At 41.2% G+C, this 21,010-nt stretch overlaps 1 protein-coding gene across 3 annotated transcripts in view; it reads right to left on the bottom strand.

Moving 5' to 3' along the window:
• Positions 1-21,010, bottom strand: part of ZSWIM8 (zinc finger SWIM-type containing 8) — a 54,515-nt gene that overhangs the window by 19,706 nt on the left and 13,799 nt on the right. For 2 of the 3 annotated variants that reach the window (XM_066620866.1, XM_066620867.1), the window contains 10 exons: positions 20,062-20,215; positions 16,067-16,161; positions 12,707-12,879; positions 9,638-9,745; positions 7,957-8,038; positions 7,432-7,552; positions 5,754-5,955; positions 5,310-5,485; positions 3,445-4,444; positions 1,535-1,666 (listed from right to left, as the gene is read on the bottom strand). In XM_066620866.1, the coding sequence (XP_066476963.1) occupies positions 1,535-1,666; positions 3,445-4,444; positions 5,310-5,485; positions 5,754-5,955; positions 7,432-7,552; positions 7,957-8,038; positions 9,638-9,745; positions 12,707-12,879; positions 16,067-16,161; positions 20,062-20,215 (2,243 nt within the window). The remainder of the gene's footprint in view (positions 1-1,534; positions 1,667-3,444; positions 4,445-5,309; positions 5,486-5,753; positions 5,956-7,431; positions 7,553-7,956; positions 8,039-9,637; positions 9,746-12,706; positions 12,880-16,066; positions 16,162-20,061; positions 20,216-21,010) is intronic. The other variant, XM_066620868.1, reaches the window with a different exon arrangement.

The raw sequence follows: 21,010 nt of genomic DNA, 5'->3' as shown, positions 1-21,010 counted from the left end.
CATTCAACTATGTCAGGAACAAAGTATTTAATAGGAATATTTCGTTCATTCAGATCTCGGATGTGTTGTTTAGGTGTTCCCTTTATTGTTTTGAGCAGTGTATATAAGTTTTAGCACTCATGTCAATCTCTTGACACCAGAATAAGAATGCTGTTCAGTCACGTTGAGGGTCTGGTAGAGGTTAAATGCCAGAGTATAAAATCTGAGAAGTTAAAATAAAAACCTTTCCATTACTACAACAGGTACAAGGAATATGAGTAGCTTTATAGTGCAGACCTAGTGGATTCTTTCCAATATTTGACTTCTCTCCTTATTTTATAGCACACAGATATAGTGCTAAAATCTTGTGCACAGTCCATTACAACTGTCAGACACTGGCACAATACTTTGACGTCCTCTCTGGAATATGATGAAAAGGAAAGACTTGGGTAACATCAGCAAATTGATGGTATGGCACTCCAAACTTCTTATTTCCCCCCTCCAGTGGCTTCACGCTAATGTTAAATAGGAAATAAGAGGGAGTCCTGAAGAATGCTACAATTTCTCATACTTTCCCCTAACAGAGAATGTTCACATCTTGATCCCAGCTTTGGTAGCGTAAAGCTTTTTGTTCACCACACCCAAGTCAAGAGATGAAGAATTTAAGACTATCACTCCTTCAAAAGGAGTATACGAGCGGTGCCATTACTAAGAAATAGCAAGCTGATCAGGAGCCCAAGCTTAACAAAGCATCTTTAACATTAACAGCCTGTACCAAACAGGGCCACTAGAGAAAAAGTGAGCCAAACTGCATTCTTCCTGGACTTTCCCTCTCCAATTCGTCTCACCTATGGATTCTCCTTACATTAAAGAAATGAGCTTTGGGAGATATGCCTGCCGTAAATGTACATGTTGACTGAGGTGGGTTGCATTGTAAAATCTCATGTCTAGCTGACCAGTGCCAGGATCACTTCAAGAAATCAAATGGCTGTGAGCTCAGTCGTACAACCCAAGCATGTCTTGCATTCTCAACAAAAGAGCAAACTTGCTGGCTCACCACCTATCAGCAGGGCAGGGAAATGGAACCATCAGTCCACCTGATTCCCTTTATCCAAGAAAAAAAATGGTATTGCTAGCTATTTCAAGTAAGGGGGCTGATTTTACTAACAAGTTACATTTTTTGTTAAAAGATCAGCAATTTTACACTTGAACCCAAATCCGACGATCTTAATTTATGAGTTATCCTTGTCACCTCTGCTTTGGAGAGCCCCTCACTCAGCAAAAAGAACTGGATATCGATCCAACACCTTTGCAATGAAAATCAATGCCATGAATTTACTTAGTTTGTCTCCCTATCTTCCATTACAAATCCTTTCACTTCTTTGCAACCTACAAATTTCTCTCTCATGCAACACCAACAAATCTATTCTTGACAGCATCTAAATATCACAGCATCTTAAATACAGCTAAAGTATGCCTCTGTAACAAAGAGCATTTCTGTCTGACTTTCAATACTTGTCCTTCCATTCAAACTAATCCTATATCAGTACTGTACCTTGGTTGGAGGCTGCTCCACCTTGAGATCAGGAGGGTTGGCCAACAAGTCCTTGGCAAGCTCAACTGTGAGGCGGCATGCTTCACTGCTATAGCCGTGTGCATAGAGAGCCTCTGCACATGCGAAGAGGATCTGTTGATGAAGGATTGAAAACAAATCAGATAATAATAATAATAACATGCTTCACTGCTATAGCCGTGTGCATAGAGAGCCTCTGCACATGCCTCTGCACATGCGAAGAGGATCTGTTGATGAAGGATTGAAAACAAATCAGATAATAATAATAATAACAACAGGTATTTATATACCGCCTTTCTTGGTCTTTATTCAAGACTTTATTCAAGGCGGTTTACATAGGCAGGCTTTATTTAAATCCCTTATTAAATAGGGATTTTTACAATTGAAAGAAGGTTCTTTCTTTCAAGAACCACTACATTCAGGTGTTTCATTCTGATCTGGCTTCACATTCTGGCCTCCATCCTCCCACGCTCAGAGCAGATGAAATAGCTCGGCTCAGCTTGTCAGCTGCTTCAAGGTCGCACGGTGCCTGTGGCCTCGAACTGGCGACCTTGTGGATGTTATCTTCAGGCAGACGGAGGCTCTACCCTCTAGACCAGACCTCCTGCCCTCCTCCTGCCTCTAGATCCAGATCAGAAGCTTTCCTCTATTGTTGTTAATGTGGCATTATCAGTTAGACCTCCAGACCCAAACTAGGGACAATTTCCTTCTTCCCTTCCAACACCAGACCGAGCTATATAGTCCCACTGACAGGACTGAGAAATAAAAGGAAGAAAACCATCCATCTCAAATGACAAAGCAGCCAAGGCCTCAGATACGGGCCGCAGCATGGGTGCAGAGGATTGTTGTAGCATGATCTTGTAGCAAGTGCATGAGCCACAAAGATCCAGGTTCAAATCTTGACTCAGCCATGACCTCATTGGGTTGCTTTAGGCAAGCTAGTATTCTTTAGACTTACACCCCACCCCACCTACAATTCAAGGCAACAACATGAAACTGCATTACCCAGTCAAACTACTGGTCCATCTAGTCCAGTACTGTTTAGTCTGACAGACAACAAACTCCTAAAGTCTCAATCAGAAACTCTTATCAGTCCTGGTATTAGAGTGTCTCTTAGGCAGTGTAATGTGCTGGCCCCTTAAAGTTCTTGACTGGGTTTGTGAAGTTGTAATTATTCTGTTCAGCTGGTGTAAGGCTGGGATTACTGAAGGGAGGGATATGGTCAGCTGATTAGTTGGAGTATAAAAGAAAGGGGAAGAAGAGTACCACATTAGTTAGGAGAATGAAGCAGTGTGGAACTTGTGAATGGAAATATGCTTCTCTGGTATTTTTTTAAATGACCTTTCTTTGGATTGTGAATGTGGGGGATCTTATTATTGTTAATAGAATGGGAAGTTGTTTGTAACCCTTGTTGGTTGTTTGTCATTGTATGAAGGAACTGAGTGCTCCCCACCCCATCCAGTCTTTTCTCCTGTCTTACAGAAAAGGAGTTAAGGTCAGTAACCCAGGAGGTGGGTCCAGGACCATTAGAGGCAGAGAATCCAGGGCATTCTACACACAAAACATATGCTCCACCACTGAACTACAAGTCCTTTCCCAAACAAACTACCTTAAAGAGCAATTGCAAAGATTGAGATAATGTAGCGTAAAATATGCAAAGATTCAAAAAGTGTATCACAAATGTTAAGTGTTAATATATACAATATGACTGGAACAAACAGAAGATGCAAGTTAAACAGTACTGCTTTTGGCATTTTAGCCCCCAACCCATGAGTGTAAGCAAGATATAAGGTTTGCATGCTCTCTTGAAGCCACAAGCATATGCAAGGGCCAAATAAGTCTCAAGAAGTGCATGCAAATGTTTTTGGCTTTCTAACACACACACCCCTTACCTCCATGCGGTTTTCCTGCTCCAAAGGTTTAATCCCAGCAAAGATGTCTTGCTCTTCTTCTGTCCCTCCCTCAGCTTTGTCATCCTCTTCCTTAGCCACCTCCTGGGGATTCAGATAGTACACCTGGTAGTCATCGTCATCTTCTTCTCCACCAGCTGCACCATTCTCCCCCAGTTCTTTTGGCTTCAGACTCACCCCACCACTATTTTCATCTGGACAAGGAAGGTCATCATCTCCACTACCCACTTCCCCCACAGGGTCCTTAGGAGTTTTCTTGGTGGAAGGACTGCTCCTGAGTGTGGGCTCAGTTGCCTCTGAAAAATACACTCCACCATCATCCTCAAATGCATCCCTGTAACTCCTACTCAAAGGACTCTCTGTGAAGCTGAATGTGTTGCTGGCCTCTGCCCCAAGAGCCAGACTGCTGTCATCTAAAGTCAACTCTGCCAAGTCTGGTTCCAGAGAGCTATCCTCGCTGCTCATACGACGCTTCCCACTATGTTTACTTGTCAAGTTCTTTCCTGCTGGAAGTTTGCCCTTGTTCACGGCTGTTTTGTGAGCAGCTTTATCGCCTTCTGCTGAAAGTCGTCTCAGAACACGCTGGGGACCATCAGAGACAACTTTCCGCTTCCCAATCAGTTCTTTGGGGCGCACAGCTGGCTCTTGGGAAGCAGGGCGTGATCTGTCCCCTAGTTGCAGGCAAGTTCCTGCAGCATCCAGTCCATGAGCTCTCCCTGATTCACAGAAAGTTTCTGCACACTGTGGCCGGCAGTTCCTCTGTTGAATGGCCTTCACCCAACAAAAGGAATTCTTCTTGTCAGCACTGCTGTAGGTGATGCCTGGAATCGGATAGGCTTCCTCCCAGTTGAAATAGCAGGCTTCCACAGCTGGCTTGAAACCCTGGAACAGTTTCTCAAGGGATTTTTTGTGCTGACCCCTTTTGACATTGTCTATTACCTTTAGCTGCCACTGCCTTAGCTGCGTGCACAAGTCTCTTCGCCTAGCATCACGGAAAAGGAGGAACATGAGACAGACACAGATGAGCTACAGACAAAACTACACATTCATTGTTTGTTCCCCATCCCAATATCTTCTCCTATATTCTTCCAAGTTTCCTTTATCACTGGAATTTGATGAGAAATTGCACACCCAACTAATATTTACTAATACCTTTCATTCCATTTCGGCTCCACAAAACCACCTTGGAAAAATCTGACCACTTCAGATCATCTCAGTCCATGTAAGCATATAAAACCAGCTTCTACCAGATCAGTCGATTAGTTCACCCAGCACAGTACTGTCTACTCCAAATAGCAGCCGGTCTCCAAGGACTCAGGCAGCCATTGTTACCAGCCCTCCTACCTCAGATCTTTTAATAGGAGATGTTGTAAAATGAATCTGAAAATTTCTGCCTGCACAGCATGTGCTCTCCCCTCCCCTTACAGCCAATACATACAGACAAATTCCCCCATACAGCTAATGCTAATGGTTGTAAGCAGTGTCCACAGTAAAGGAGATTGTGCTTTTAGCTGCCATGATTACTATCATAGATGGATAAACCTTCTTGGTAGTAAAACCCAACAGCTGTAGAGTTGCCCTGAATAGACAAATAGTGATAGAAGATTATATGTTCAACACTTATGGAGTATAAAACAAAGGGGAAATGGGATGCAATGGGAACATGACAAGAAAGGTTGGTGGCAACTTCAAATCACCACTCCCAACTTTTGTATAAGTATATGGAAAAGCAGAGTACACACTTCCCAAAAAATTAAAAAAGATAGAAAAAATAAAATATTTCTCAATGGGCTGGTTGCCTAGAGGGAACCTTGTACAGTTATGTTAAGGACTAACCCACTCCTTACCTGTGGGGGCTGATGGTTGGATCCAAGACAGCAAGCCTCCAGAGGACCACCATCTCATCACACATGCTTGCACAAGCATGAGCAGCCACTTCCGACTGGCCATTGCTGCGGCCAGTGTGTCCACTTGCACTACTGTGAGATGCAGACGTCCTCACATTGTACCACCAACCAGTTATCTGTAGGAAAAGAATGCAGAAATGTTAGAAGACCAAAACTCCATTTTTAACCAGTTAACAGATAAAAGTACTTTGCCAGATTAGAAAAATCCATTAAGTAATATTTTAGTACTTCCTGCAGAATGTTCTTAGCTAGGCCAAGTAGTCCATTGTCACAGATTCCTGCACAGCCTCCCTGAGCCTTCCCACAAATCAATCATTTTTGTAAGCTTTCTTCAAAAATTAAGCTATGCAGGGAAAACATTTCATAAATAAAAATTTAAAACACCTGTTCATATGTCAGACACTGGTCTGTTAGAATCTCCAGAAGAGGAGCTGCATTGGTATCCCGTCTTTTGAACATCTCTCGAACAATAGAGAGCAAGTTCCAGATGCCCTCAGGTTCCCTTCCTCTCAGGGGGCGCAAAAGACAGGCCCACTCAGCCGCAGCTGGGGGCTCCGTGGAAGAGAGGTACATGGAGTTCACATCACTGTAAAGTTGAAAAAGGTACAAAATGCAAGGAAAAATATGAGGATAGCATATAAGAATAGAATAACTCTAACTTTAAATATTCATAAGGACTTCACAGACTTCCTCATCCATCTTTATACACTTTTACCAACAAGCAACAGAGACAGAGATGACACTCAAAACTATGGCTGAGTATCTCTGAACCAACATCTCCCATGTCCAAAACCAATACTCTGTGGGACACACATTGTACGGTGTGACATTTCACAAGAGGAATTTTGACTAAAAACCTTGCTTGAGTATTGTATCAGTGCTGGAAAGTAGACATACCACAATTGTATCTGGACCAATTCATCTTCTCTGTTCTGTAGATGGACTACAGCAGGGGTGCCCAAACCCTGGCCCAGGGGCTACAATTCATCCTCAGGGACTCCTAATCCAGCCCGCAGGGAGCCCGCAGCCTCCAATGAGTCTCTGACCCTCTGAAGACTTGCTGGAGCCCACATTGGCCCAATGCAACTGCTCTCAGCGTGAGGACAAACTGTTCTACCTCTCACTTTAGCTGTGGGACAAGGGCTCCCCCCACTGCTTCATGCCTATGATGCTGCTGCAGAAGCAAAGGAAAGGCCGGCCTTGCTTTGTGCAAGGCCTTTTATAGGCCTTGAGCTATTGCATGACCTTCATATATTCATGAGTTCCATCTCTAATATATTCATTTATGTAAATCTATTTAAATTTGAAATGTAAACTAATTCTTTTTTTCCTGGCCCCTGACACAGTGTCTGAGAGATGATGTGGCCCTCCTGCCAATGTTTGGACATCCCTGGACTATAGCATCAGATTCCCCCCACCCACCCACCCCAGCTGTTAAGAGTCTAGCTCCCCAACAACAGATAAAAAATACTGTTTCTGGTCTCTACCATTTCAAACTGCAGGTATGGACTCATACAACTGAATACTAAAAGATTCCTGTGCATAGAAAACGAGATCAGGAAAAAATTCCTGATTATCTAGTTTCCTGTACATCAGGAATATTTTTGGATAGAAGACATTCAAACACATGCACAACACTTGCAAAGTGAAATGATACATCTGTTGACAAGAACAAAGTTCTAGTGACTGACATCTCTGAAAATACAGCTAGTGATACTATACACCAACAATCTGTGACTTTTTGCCCTAATGGGTTAATCAAATTGATGACACAAAACACAGGGCAGAGCAATGCAATACAATACTGGTGTTGTTATAAGTTAAGGCAATCACAAAAAATTATCTTTGTCATGTTTGCAACCAGTTGTAGAGAAATCATAACCAAAAGGCACAATGGCTTAACTGGTGACAGTACAAATGCCAGGTGTGTATTAAGAGCCCACCTGCAGCTTGCTAAATCACCTGTTTTTGATGTCTCCCTGAACAGGGGGGTGTAGGCAAGCACTTTGCAGGCTGCATTTGGTTTAGTAAGGCAATACAGATACTGAAGGAAAAAGTTTACCTAAAGACAACAGGAGAAGGACCACAAAATTTGTGAAGGGTTTTCTTTATGTTATCACTTAACGTAGATTCATCCAAGTACCAGGTGCTCTGATCTGAAGCTGAGGGACCAGCTGTGGGATCTTAAGGAAAAAACACACATTTTTGAACGTATCAGATGTGGTTTATTCCCAACAGACAGTTACAAGTGAAATGAACAGCAAGTCTTACCTAGCTTAATTCCAGGAATTAAGTTGTCTCAAATATCTTTTTGAACACTGATTATATTGTACTCTCCCTCAACTGATACAACATAGTGAACTAAATTAACAAGTTGTCAGTAAAAATAAAGCCTCCTTCCTTACTATTCTCAAGGGACAATAATCCAAGAGGATTCCCAGGGATATTGTCTTCTCGCCCTTATCCCTTATTTTATAAAACCATGGAATATAGTGCCTCAGCATTTCAAAAGCAAAGTTTACTTCACACATTTGAAAGCTATTAAATTTTAAATTTGAAAATTAAAAAAGTAAAACATTCAAGTTACCTGGAGCCCCACATACAGTGTTGATTGCAGTCGACTGAGAAGACAGCAGCTCATCCAGTAGACGCTGAGCAGTAGGAAGTATCTAAGCACGAGGAAAAAAAATGTAATGCTGTTTAAACAACAGAGTTGTCTGCCAGTAAAGCATTAAACTCTTTTTCAGTAGGGTGAACAGGTTTAAATTAAGAAAAAAGGCACCTTTAAATTAAAAGTTTTCTAAACAGCACTGCATACTATTAAGACTGCAATCCTATACCTATTACATGGAAGTCCACCCCACTGAACTCACTGGGGCTTCCTTCCAAGTCGACATTCATAGGATTGCACCATGAGTTAATTTACAAATAGACCCTCAACATATCAATGTACATGCTTTGTTTAATAACACTTAATATTTACCAATCAGTAAACACTGTTTTAACATTATTTAAATTGATAATTTGTTCACTATGTATGTCAAAAATAAGGCCTTGTAGTTATGGTATGGGCATTTAGTTACTAAATATAAGAACACACAAGAGCAATATCATGGTTCCAGGAGCTCTCTCCAAACCAGCCACACTAGAAAGTACAATACCAAGCTCAAAAGCCTTCAATATTAACCTCAGAACTTTAAGGATACAGCAACCCCTAAGAGGCATCCCATGCTTTCTGCCTGTCAATGTTATTTCCATTTTCTACTCATTTGGACAGTTCTTTCTAACACATATTGTTGCTCTTACCCCACTACTTCTGGTGGCAGTTTTACATGCAAAACTATGCACTTAGTGCAAGTGTCTTCTAAATAAACCCCCGTGCGTTCATTTCAGTTGCCTTTCATTCCAATATTTTAAGGAGGTGGATTGCCTGTCCCTCTTCACCTTTCCCAGCCTGCTGGATATACAGTTACAGTTAAGAGGATACAGCTGTTAAACTTGGGAAACTGAAATGTGACTTTTGACTTTACTCCCCCCACCAGAAAGGGGTACCACAGTATACACAGATTTAAAATTTCACTTGGAGAGCCAAAATACTATGTACAACTGTGACTTCACTATCTGAAGAAAGTGAAAATGAATGTTTTCAAGGCTGCGATAAATACAGTTTGGGAAAGAAGATTATTAAATAAAAGAGCACCCATTGGTATGATTAGAGTGAAGAGTGTTTGGGAATGCTGTGCATTGCTGCTATACGCTGATTCTGACCTGTCTCAGACAGATCAGATCATGGGGTTGCGGTGAACAGCTTGATGAAAGTGTGCAGCAGCTGTGAAAAAGGTCAATTCCATGCTCAGGATCATTACAAATGGAACTTAGAATAAAGCAGCCAATATAGGTGTCCACCTGTTTCGGTGGAGGGGCTCACAAATATGGGAACCACAAATAAGGGAATCCTAAATAAATAACAGCCTCCTGTGCCCATTACCATCAGTTTTCTTTCTAGCACTTGAAGCACAGGTGTTTAACTGAAGAACACAACCCGCAGACAACCAACCTGCATGCTATAGGGAGGAGACTAACCAAACATTAACAGGAAGCATGATGGTTCCTGTGGAAAGGAACAAGAGAGTTGCAACAGGATACAAATATCTTGTTATCTTGGTTGCTCCCAGGGGCATCTGGTGGGCCACTATGAGATACTGTGAACTGGAATAGATGGACCTTGGCCTGATCCAGCACGGCTCTTAAGTTCCTCCTCTATTTACCTGTTGGGGAAGTTCACTGATGAGGTACTGTGCAAATTTCTGCAGCTGATCTCTCTGCAGTCGAGACAAGGATTCTGAGACAGGCGCTCTCAAGCACACAGCAGATGCCTAGAAAGAGAAGGCAGGGCATGAAGGCACTGCTCTCATAAAACTGAAGCCTTAATGTTCAATTACTAACCCCAAAGGAATACAACCATATAAGACATGAGCAGAGATCTAGGCAAGGTTATCACAGACAGAGTTTTAGAAAAGGTATCTTCGTCACAGCAAGATGCATTCAAAATAAACTTTGCTTTTATTGGCTTTGTTTTCATTACCCAAACCAATGAATGTCCATTCAGAAGGAAAACACACCAAGTTCAGTAGCACTTACATCCAGGTAAGTACACAGAAAATTGCATCCTTAGTGTGGTAAAGGTAGATGCTAACTGTCGGCACAACTGTCAGGGAATTCACAAACCACTAAAATTATTAATATTTATAGTCTGCTACAAAAATGTTCGAAGTAGTTTACAATGAAAATCAAACAACTAAATGGCTCCCTGTCCCAAAAGGGCTCACAAACTAAGAAGATCTGCTGCTTTTCAGTATTCAGCAAACACAATAATTTTATGAGAAACTATACAATTATGATCATTTCCCAATTAATGAATTATTATCTTTCACACCACTAACTTACACAGCCACTCATTACTCAGTCTTTTCTTTTTGGTACAAGCTCTCTAAGCAAATCAGAAACATTTGGTTCTGTAAAAGACATTCAGCATAAGCAACTTCATGCGTTCTTTGCCTTCTTAAATCAGCAATTGCAATTTTTCAACCCAGACTACAATAAGCAATAGCTTTAATAGCCACCTCTGGCAAGCAGTTAATTCTAGGTTCCTTGCAACTTAACCTCCAAGGGGGAAAAAATGAACAGTGGGCAGGCACTGAATAGGAAATAAATTAGCTGTTAAGAATAATCCATTTTGCTTTTGTGGGAGCACTATATAAGGCACTCTTTAAAAATTATTTACATTATATAATCTAAAAAATTGTTTATTTATAAGCCCTTTGAGAAGTTTTAGGTAACTGAACCATACAAGATCATTTGTTTTTCCACATTCTAAGCTCAAATCCTTCACTTGATTCTCCTAAGCTTTTCAACAATCCACCAAGGAAAGAGATTATCCTGAACAGCAAGACTAGATCTGCAATTTGTACAATGCATTTTGCCTATGCAGTGATTGCACTCCTCAGACAAGATGTTTCTTTCCAATGAATTTCATTCATTTATGTTTGCAGAGTACCAAACATATTGCTGACATTACAGAAAAGCACAAATACTTAATCTACACTGCTTTTCTAAATTCAATGTTGTTTTTTTTACAGAATTCCAGATGGACTCATACACATATTCAAAAATTACCCTTTAATCCTTTCATCAATTGCTTCTGCTGCTATATTGCTCAGGTTTATTATTTTTCAGCTTTATTAACAGTTAGCAAATCAATCATCTATTATTCTGCCACCTGACCTTCAAAATTCTCTTTGCTTATACCCTGACAGTTTGGCCTTAAGTTTTTTTCCTGAAAAGCCTATTCATCCTACTTCTTCTTACCATGAAGAGTAGATTTGGAGGTTAATTGCCTTCCTTTTGAAAGCTGCTATAAGTACTAAACACTATGAACTCAAAGTCCCAGTTCAAATATCAATTCAACCATGATCTCACAAGGGGCTGAAGCTGAAAGCACATAGTTCACCTAAGGCCGTCCAATCTGCAAATTTATATAGAGATATTATTGATCTACTTTACTGGCCTGTTTTAAGGATTACTAAGAAAGTATGCACAGAATTTTGAGCCCATAAGAAAAGCATCAATTTCCCTCCTTTCCTGGGTTATTCCTTTCAGCCATTCTTACTGGACACATTTCTACAGTTTTCCATAGTTCATACAGAGACTAGCTAACTAAATAAAGCTTAAAGCATATTTTACATCCTTCAGCCAGCAAGCCATACCATGTACATTGGTGAGATCATTAGGGAAGCAGCTTCACAATCACAATGAAACCCATGACCTCTAAACAAGAATCTATGTCTGAAGCAAGACGTAATTTAAAATACACACAGAAATCAGAAACACTGAAGAAAGATGAGCCAAGAATGGCTTAACACTGAAGTAATCTCTGGGTTTATATACAGAAAACAGGAAAACCAGAGAACAACAACTCACAAGGGTCCATTTGGATTTTAGTCCATCAGTTTCACATGCATTTCAATCACAGTTCCCTACTCTGTGAGCTCCAGCCACCAATTTCTCAGCAACACACGTCTCCAGTCATGTGCATGTCCAAAAGTGTGTCCACAGCAATGGGCACATTCAAAGAGCCAAGAGAACCTTTGAAATTCAAAGCAAACTCGCTCACAACTTATCTCTTTGAAGGTAAAGCATAGAGGCTTTTGACCTATCAGTCTGGTTTCAAAACTGTGCAACTAGTTCTGCAAACCAAGAGACTGCAGACTTGTGTTTTCTGAACAGCACTCCTCAGTGCTGCATGAAAAATGCCATTTCAAAAGTGCTTTTGAAATTGAGCAACGAGGTGGTTCAAAAATACTTTCTAATATGACTCAAAGTCAGATTTTCAAGAAAAAAAACTTCCACTGGGCTAGGTCAGGTCTCTTATGTGAACCCTAGCAGCAATCTGAAACCTAGTCATCTCTTGATTTCCGATTAATCTGCAGTTAATATAAACGTTTCCCTCACTGCTACGTATCAAGAGTCCATTAGAATACTCCACTGGCTAATTTTCTGAGGACTTTTAGAATAACATGTAGATCCTTTCAGATTTGCAGCTTTCAATGAAAAATAATGCCAAACATAAGGTCCAGGGTAACTAAATATGGGAAGACTTTCCCTACTTTTAAATACAAGTTAGCCAATGATGCTCAAAGACTGAAAATAGCAGTACAGTTCTGCCTGGCAGACAAACGGGCAGAAAACTATGCTAGACAGCGTCCAAAACCCACCCCCATTTACTTTAGTAAGCCCTGTTTACTTTAAGCAGCATAAAGACATAATTCAAAGCATACATTGTGTATCCGGAAGAGACAGAGGGCTACAACATGGGCACACCATTTGGCCCCAGCTCCACAGGTACAGCTGCACGAGGTGATCCTGCATCTGTCAAACATCACTGCCACGTTGTATGCTCCTTTTGGTGGCACCATCTGGGGAGGTACCACTGTAGCACTCAAGTGGAAACCTGTTGAAGAACAGGTCAAAAAAGTTACTATCTGGTACTGAAGCACAGAAATACAGAGCTCACACACAACAAAATGTGTCCCAACTCATCATGAAATTAACAAACCAATTATCCCAACAGCTACCACCCTTAATACTGTTCCGTTCACTTTAATTAAAATCACAAGTGCTGTAATTTAGCAAGAAGCCATAAATCCTTCAAGAGGGCCACAATATCTTTTAAATATCAAACACCACACAATAAGAACAGGTTTTCAAAAAAGGGGTTTTCAGCAATAAAGATTTATGCCTCAACTAGAGGATCCCATTAGACTGAATTCAAACACCCTTCTACTCACATCCTTTGTTCTTATTAAGAACATTTATATACAGTACTGCTTTCAACAACAAGTTCACAAGTGGTTCACAGAAAAATCAGAATAACTACAGGCCCAATCCTATCCAAATTTCCAGTGCCGATGCAGCCACGCCAATGGAATATGCACTGCATCCTGTTATGAGTGGGGGGGACAGTCACGAAGGCTTCCTCAAGGTAAGGGAATCCTTGTTCCCTTACCTCAGGGCTACATTGCAACTGCACTAGTGTTAGAAAGTTGCATAGGATTGGGCTCTAAATTGGGCCCTGTCCCAAAAGGGCTCATGATCCAAAAAGTTACAGAACACAGCAACAGTTACACAACCCTTAGAGCATCTCACCATCTTAAAAACTTTAATTTTATCAATAAACTTGTTGAATTTACAGATGGTGACAACTGTGGGTGAAGGAGCATGTCCAAGGCTACCTAATCAATCCAGAGCTAAAATCTCCTTGTATAGCAGTAGAATACATCTTTCCATCCATTGTCAAATCATGCCTAATATTCCCACAAAGCAAACATTTTCTAGATGCAGTTTTCCTCACTAAAAAGGTTGCTAAACAGGTAAATTTACTTAACTATTGAGAACAAACTGTTTTAAGAACAAAAATATACTAGGTTCTTTCAGATACTCTGCCTAAAGAGAGAGAAAGTTATACATAACTGCCAAACGTTCATTTGTGTATTTATTCATTTCCCTCTTGAACCAGCTGAGCTGTATGTGCTTCTAGCAAGTTCCCCAAGTCATACTGAAGGATCATATCAAAAAAGGTGTTAGCGCAGAGAAGAAATAGAAAGCTGGTCAACACACTATGGGCGCAATCCTAACCCCTTATGTCAGTACTTTCCAGCACTGGCATAGCAGTGCCAATGGGACATGTACTGCATCCTGCAGTTGGATGTCACTCACAGAGACTTCCTCAAACTAAGGGAATGTTTGTTCCCTTACCTCCGAGCTGCTTTGCCCTTAAGTCAGTGCTGGAAAGACCTGACATAAGGGGTTAGGATTGCACCCTAAATGCCTTTATGGCTGCAATCCTAACCACACTTTCCTGAGAGTAAGCCGCATTGAACAAACTAGGACTTACTTCTGAGTAGTCCTGGTTAGGGTTGTGCCCAAAGAAACTTTCTTCCATGCTACCTGGCTGATTAACCCAAAATGATCTCTAATCCATTACTAATGTTATTACCATAATTAATTTAAAATATTTGTACTCTGCCCCTTAACAGTAATTTTCAAGATGACTAACCAATACATACAAAACACTACAATACAAAAAACAAACATCAAAATTGAACACAACAGCAGAAAAAACAAATTCAAACAGCTTTTAAATATAGCAGTAGAATCACAGAGAGTGTCTCAAACAACTAATAAAAGCTTTATGCAAAAAGCATGTTTTTAACTGGCACTTATTAGCTGAAGAAAGGAAGGGAGAACCTACAGTATCACAACCATAAAGGAGCAAAAGACTCTGAAGATCAGCAGAATGGCTACATGTGTGTGCCTTGACAGCTTTACCATTAAAAAGCCTTTGAATCTACCTGCAGCACTTTCTGCCCCATTTCTTAAGAGTATTCTCTCTGGAGCTTGGAACCTAGAGTATATCAACCACTGCCAAGGGGTCAAAGGAGACTGTCTTACATGCACCAACATATCCCCAGTTATGTTGTATCTCTACAGGAATTTTAACTGTAATCTTTGGGAGTCTATCACAGCTGAAAAAAACAGAATAAAGAAGGTGCTGAGTTTTACAAAGGGCCAGGATGACCGTGTTCAAACAAGGTGCCGAAAAGAGAAGCCTACCTCACCTCAGAAGGTGGAGGACACTATGGAGCACAGCCTTTGAAAAACCATGATCATGGTAAGTAATATGTGAATGAGCCTAGGGAACCACAGGCTCCCTTCTGCCCCACGCAGGAGGAGAAAGCAGTTTTTGCTTTTACTTCAAGGACAAACCACAGTTCCCTATTACATGCAAACTCTAGAAACTCTGCTTGATAATTAAGTATAGTGAGAAAAAGCTAGTACTGTATATCAAACTAGGATCAAACCATGCTTTGCTATCAGATAACATCTGGTAATAGGGAACAAATATTTGGTAATTTACTACATATATGATGGATTGCTGAATTGGTTATGAGAGAAGTTATAATCATGTTACCACTAAGCAGAATTCATGACTTTTGATTAGAAGATAAATATCTCTACTTTCTTATCCATGGTTCAGCTTAGTTATAACATGAAATCACAGCTAAAGAAATATATCTATGTTTGCTGCCATATCTGAACTGATAGTTACAGCAATCTCAGTCAATTTTAGGGTAAATATAAAATAACCAAAGGAAGACGTGAAGTACTGGTGAGCATATACTATGACTGCATAAGTCATGGTGGTAGTTCCCTTTGGAATCACCTCTGATGAAGGTCAAAACATCTCGAACTGCTTAAGCCAATTTAGTAATTTATACAAAACTTCTTCCGACACCACCAGTCAGACACCTACTGACATCTGCAGTAATTCTGAGACTTCACCACATCAAAATGGGCCCTGCAGTCCCAGTCCTTTATATCCTTGAGGGAGAAACATTGGCGGGGGGGAACGTCCTTATCCAGTTCCTTTCCACTAGGTCCTGTTATTCCAGCTGATTGTAGCAACACACTACCACCAAAGGATGATACGATGCACCACAGTATACACTAAGATAGTGCATTGTTGAAACCCTCCATGTCACTCTAACTCTGAAATCCTTCTCCCTCCCTGACCTTCAAGGTATTTTGCATATTTCTGTCTTTTCAGCACCAACATAAGGCAGTAATAAAGAACATACCTATCTGTAGTGGATCTTTAACAGCCCTCATTCGGAAAAGTTGCTCTCCTCTCTGGAACTCATCCGCACTGCCATTTGCCAAGCAGGAGTACAGTCTAAGAAAAGTAATTGTTGAAATGTTATTTCTCAATTGAGATGAAGAGCACTGCATTCCAGGCGATTGGGTGTAAAACCATTGTTCAGAACCAGCTTATGTTGGAGTGTGACCCACCTATGGGCCTTGATCCACCAATCAGGACCATTCTCTTTTTTATGGCTTAGAAAAAGGAACAAAGCAGCAAGGGGGAACCAAATGCAAAGAAAGACAGGTCTCCTATAGTTGTCATAGTTTTGTAGGACATTTCAACAGATGCAACTCAACCCTGTATGGCAAGCTGCACCTGCCAAAATTTCATCTTCTATACAACTCTTAAAGAGTATAGAAACCCTGATCTCCATTTCATCTGGTCACTCTAGAGATACAAACAAGAATTAATTTGGATAGTTAAGAGGGCCCAATGTAATACTTAAAGTTGGGCAGTATGCCCTAAGAATTAAGACTATGTTCTAGACCAGGGGTCTAGACAATGCCATAAAACATGGTGAGGAAATGCGTCATTTTTGCACACATGTAAAAAAATTAACTGAGTTTCTGCAACAGATTGGGCAGAGACAGTGTGACTTTTTAACTGAGACTAAAGAAACTAGGCTATCACAAGTTTGGGGCAAGGTGGGTGCCCAAAAAGCTCACAGACATTCACAAAAAAAGCATCAAGTGGAGTCTGCATTGATGTTCTTTGACAAGGGCATACAAAAGCTTGTGCTATGCTACAACAAGTTCCTCAATTTGGATGACGATTACTCCGAGTAGTGTTGTATAGTAAGTAACTTCTGTGCATAATAGAATTGCTTCTTTTTTTTCTCTTGAATAGTCTACCAGAGATTACTTTCCAAATAACCCTAGTATCGTTATATTCCTTCAGCTTTCCAGAAACACTTTTATTCAACTACAAAAACTCCAAACAATGTATGCTTTAACATACGTTTAGTTACAAACTTTGTGTGAAGTGCTATTTCAAGGCTGTGTTATTCTGCAAATATTAAGAGTTCAAAGAATTACAAGAAAAATGTTAATAAAAGGTTTACAAACCATTGAGCACAAAATTTTCTAAACCAGGGGTTCTTAACCTGGTGGGCCATGATCCACCAGCCTGAGAAGCCCTGTCTCCGGCCACCCTAAGGAGTAGGAAAGGGGGGGAAGGCAGCAAAATGATCTGCAAATTTGTGCTGCTGCCAGGGACAAGGAGGGTTTTTCCCCCCGCTTACCTACAGTCCGCTCTAGCCTCCTGAGGGACTGGGGAACCTGGGGACCCCCTCTGCAGGGTTCTCCAAGCCTCCAAACATCTTGAGAAGTAAAAAAACATTCCCAGTTCTGTGATGAAAAAAGGAAGTGGGTGTTTTACTTTTTCAAGATGCTTGGAGAGCCCTGCAGAGGGGGTCCCCAGGCTCCCTAGACCCTCTAGGAGGCTAGAGCTGGCTGTAGTTAAGTGGAAAAAACCCTTGTCCCTGGCAGCAGAGCAATCCTGGGGATTGAGTCAGTGCCTTCCCCCCTCCCCCTCAACTTATCTCGGTTCTTAAACTCCCTGAGAGTTTGAGAACCACTGATCTAACCATTAACAGTCACAATAGAGTAATTACTAGGTGGCATCCTTCAGTCTCAGAAGACTATGGTGTCACGCTCTGAATGGTGGTTCTGGAACAGAGTGTCCTCTCCAGTGCGTGAAGCCTGGGTAAAGTAGGTATGGAGGATAGGCTGTTACCCATGCAGCAAATCCCCCCTCTCCACGTCGCTGAAATGGTCAAATGGAAAGGCAGAGGCCAATACGGTTGGTTCCAGCGGCGTCGCAGGAGTTGCCAGAATGTGACTGTGTTCAGCCATGAACTGCCTCAGGGACTCCAGCTCCGGATTTTGCCACAAGGTTGACTCCTGAAGCCTTTTCCATAACTGGATGTAGCCACAAGGCAGTGGAGGTTTGGGATCAGAGTTTTCCTTCTCTCAGATGAGCTGCCTTCCCAGGCTGACAAGTCCCATCTACCCGGTGGCTGTTTAGTCGCCTCTTAGGACAAGTACAGCCAAACTGAGGGCCTATTCTTATCCCCAGCCCCCAGGGGATTACTAGTTTTTTTTTCTCTAGTATTACTAGAGAGTAATACTTAGTAATTACTAAGTAATTAGAGTAATTACTAGTAATACTAGTAATAATTACTAGTAGAGTAATACCTTTATCATAACCTTTCAAGGTAATGAGTGAGTTTTCAATGAGCGGATGTTAGCAAGGAAAAGGAAAAATAAATGTTCCTGGGTACAGTAAACATGAACAACATTACCTTCACAACACTACCCAAATATGCACTACCTTCACCTCATCTTATAAAAGACTAGTGATGGCAAACCAATGACATGCGTGTCAAAGGTTGATACACCACAACGTTTTGGGCAACACTAGTTTTCACCTACACCTGACAACTGAGTTTTACTTGTGAATCATTTTTTAAATTATTTCTCTTTTTATAATAGATAGCACCATAAATAATTGGACTGTACTCTTTTTAAAAAATTAATGAATATGTAAAGAATTATTTCTCTTTTGTTAAATAAACCATTGGGGGGACATCATGCCAGGAGTCAAGTTAGGCATTTTCTAAACCTTTGACACACCAAGCCCAAAAGGTTTGCCATCACTAGATTAGACTGTGCTAGATGCAAAAAAGATCAAAGATTGCACCAAAGGCTACTGGGAGAACAATTGAGAACTGATAAAATGTAGTGGCTGAACTGAGATCAGGGTTTCCCCAGTTCAAATTTTACCTCTGCCAAGAGCTTAGGCAGGTGGCTTTGGGCAAGCTACTGAGCCTCGGCTCCCCAGTTGCAGTATCGGAATAATACTCAACTTCCAGTTATAGCAAGGACAACATCAAGAATACATGTGAAGTGCTTTGCTACACTTAAATACTAGACAGAGTTGCAGGAGGCTGATAAGAGGAACCAGACTATCAGTCTGCAAAAAGGACCAAGTCAGCCTGCCAATATCCTTTACTTAAACATTTCATTCTGCTTAACATATTACATCCATGCAATGTCCCACAAATCCCTGACCCAATGCTCAATACCAGGACCACTGGGAAACTTCCAGCATTACACTACTAAGCAATTACGCAAATGTGACTCAAGCGAGAAACACTGTTCATCAGGTAATTCTCACATCCATGCTTTACAGCCAAGTAACTGATGCAGGAGTACTGATATAAATGACAAGAGCCATACTGAATTTAATATTTATCTTCAAAAAGAGGGGAACAACTACACACTTCCCCTTTACATGGATTAAATCTCCCCCCCATCCAGCGACTTACCGATACCTTCTATCCATGGTAATCTCCAAGGCATGGAATCAGGAAGAATCCAATACACCTGCAAAAAAATCTTTTGCATACAGCAAAGAATGAACTCTAAATGGCAACTAATGCTGCCTGCCACTGCAAAGGGGAAATCTAGGTGTTAAGTCCATTGTTCTATGTGAAGTCTTCTTCAAAAGGGCAAGTATCCATTGTTTCTCCCAAAAGCCTTTGATGGAACCTTAGATCTATTTTGCATCTAGCACTGTCAATTGAATTATATGCTTTGTAAAGAGAGGGTAGTGGTGGTGTTATGCAGACTTGGGTTTTTTCACCAGACCCAGAACATCACTGTTTTCCTCTCTCTTGTTTAATAACATCCAGCCAAAATGAAAAGATTTTGGGAGGACCTGAAAGCATACTCATTTTGTGACATTTCAGGTGGTCCTGATAAAGGTACTGTCCTATTGTCACTTTGGGGTTTTATTGTAATAAACCAAAGGAGTACTTACAATTTAAATATCTAAATAGTAGCAGAGATACTTGGCTACACTGATAGTGCTTCTAAGGTAAGAAATTGATTCCAAAAGGAAAGAAGTGACAACAAAAGAATTTACTACCTGATGTCCTCTTCATTCTCTGGGAAACTCCAAAAGGCAATACGAAGCTGCAACTGTTCAGGCACTGGTGGGTAGACTTTCTCCACCACTTCAAATGGAATGTGAAATGCCACCTGTTTTGCAGACAGCTCCACCAATGGGATCACCAGCCCATCTATTAAAATACAGACATTAGACCAAATTAGCTGAATCTTGCACAAAGTAAAACAGAAACTTTAACAAGGGCTGCAGTGTCTGGAATCCCACATCTTCATATATAGTATTTTCATTCATACACAGTCTTTTCAGCTTGCCCCCTCCCCCCAAAAGCTCCTATGCCAAGATCAGCAGATAGACAAGTACTTCATGAGGTACAAATGACCACTATCAGAAGGCAAATCACTCACCCCTACACCCACACAGAAGCACTTTCTACACATTCACAATGAAGTTTGTATCCCTTCTCAAGGTACAAATGGGCCTTCTCAGTAGTGACACCTGCTGTTGGCATCCTTAAGTCAGAGCGCGATACTATAGTCGTCTGAGACTTAAGGATGCCAACAGCAGGTGTCACTACTGAGAAGTTCTGGAACAGAGTGTCCTCCCCAGTGCGTGAAGCCTGGGTAATGTAGGTATGGAGGATACACTGTTACCTACGCAGCAAATCCTCCCTGTCCACATCGCTGAAATGGTCCAATGGAAAGGCAGAGGCCAATATGGTTGGTTCCAGTGGCATTGCAGAAGCGTGACTGTATGCAGCCATGAACTGCCTCAGGTACTCCGGCTCCGGATTTTGCCTCGAGGTTGTCTCCTGAAGCTTTTTCCATAACTGGATGTAGCCACAAGGCAGTGGAAGTTTGGGATCAGAGTTTTCCTTCTCTCAGATGAGCTGCCTTCCCAGGCTGAGTCCCATAAGTGACACCAACCCTACAGAATTCCCTCCCTTTTGATTTACAAACTGCTCCCTCCT

This window comes from Tiliqua scincoides, chromosome 3 (genome assembly GCF_035046505.1).
Source record: "Tiliqua scincoides isolate rTilSci1 chromosome 3, rTilSci1.hap2, whole genome shotgun sequence".
NCBI lineage: Eukaryota > Metazoa > Chordata > Lepidosauria > Squamata > Scincidae > Tiliqua > Tiliqua scincoides.
Note: the sequence above shows the minus strand (reverse complement) of the source record. Positions and strands in the feature narration are given on the sequence as shown.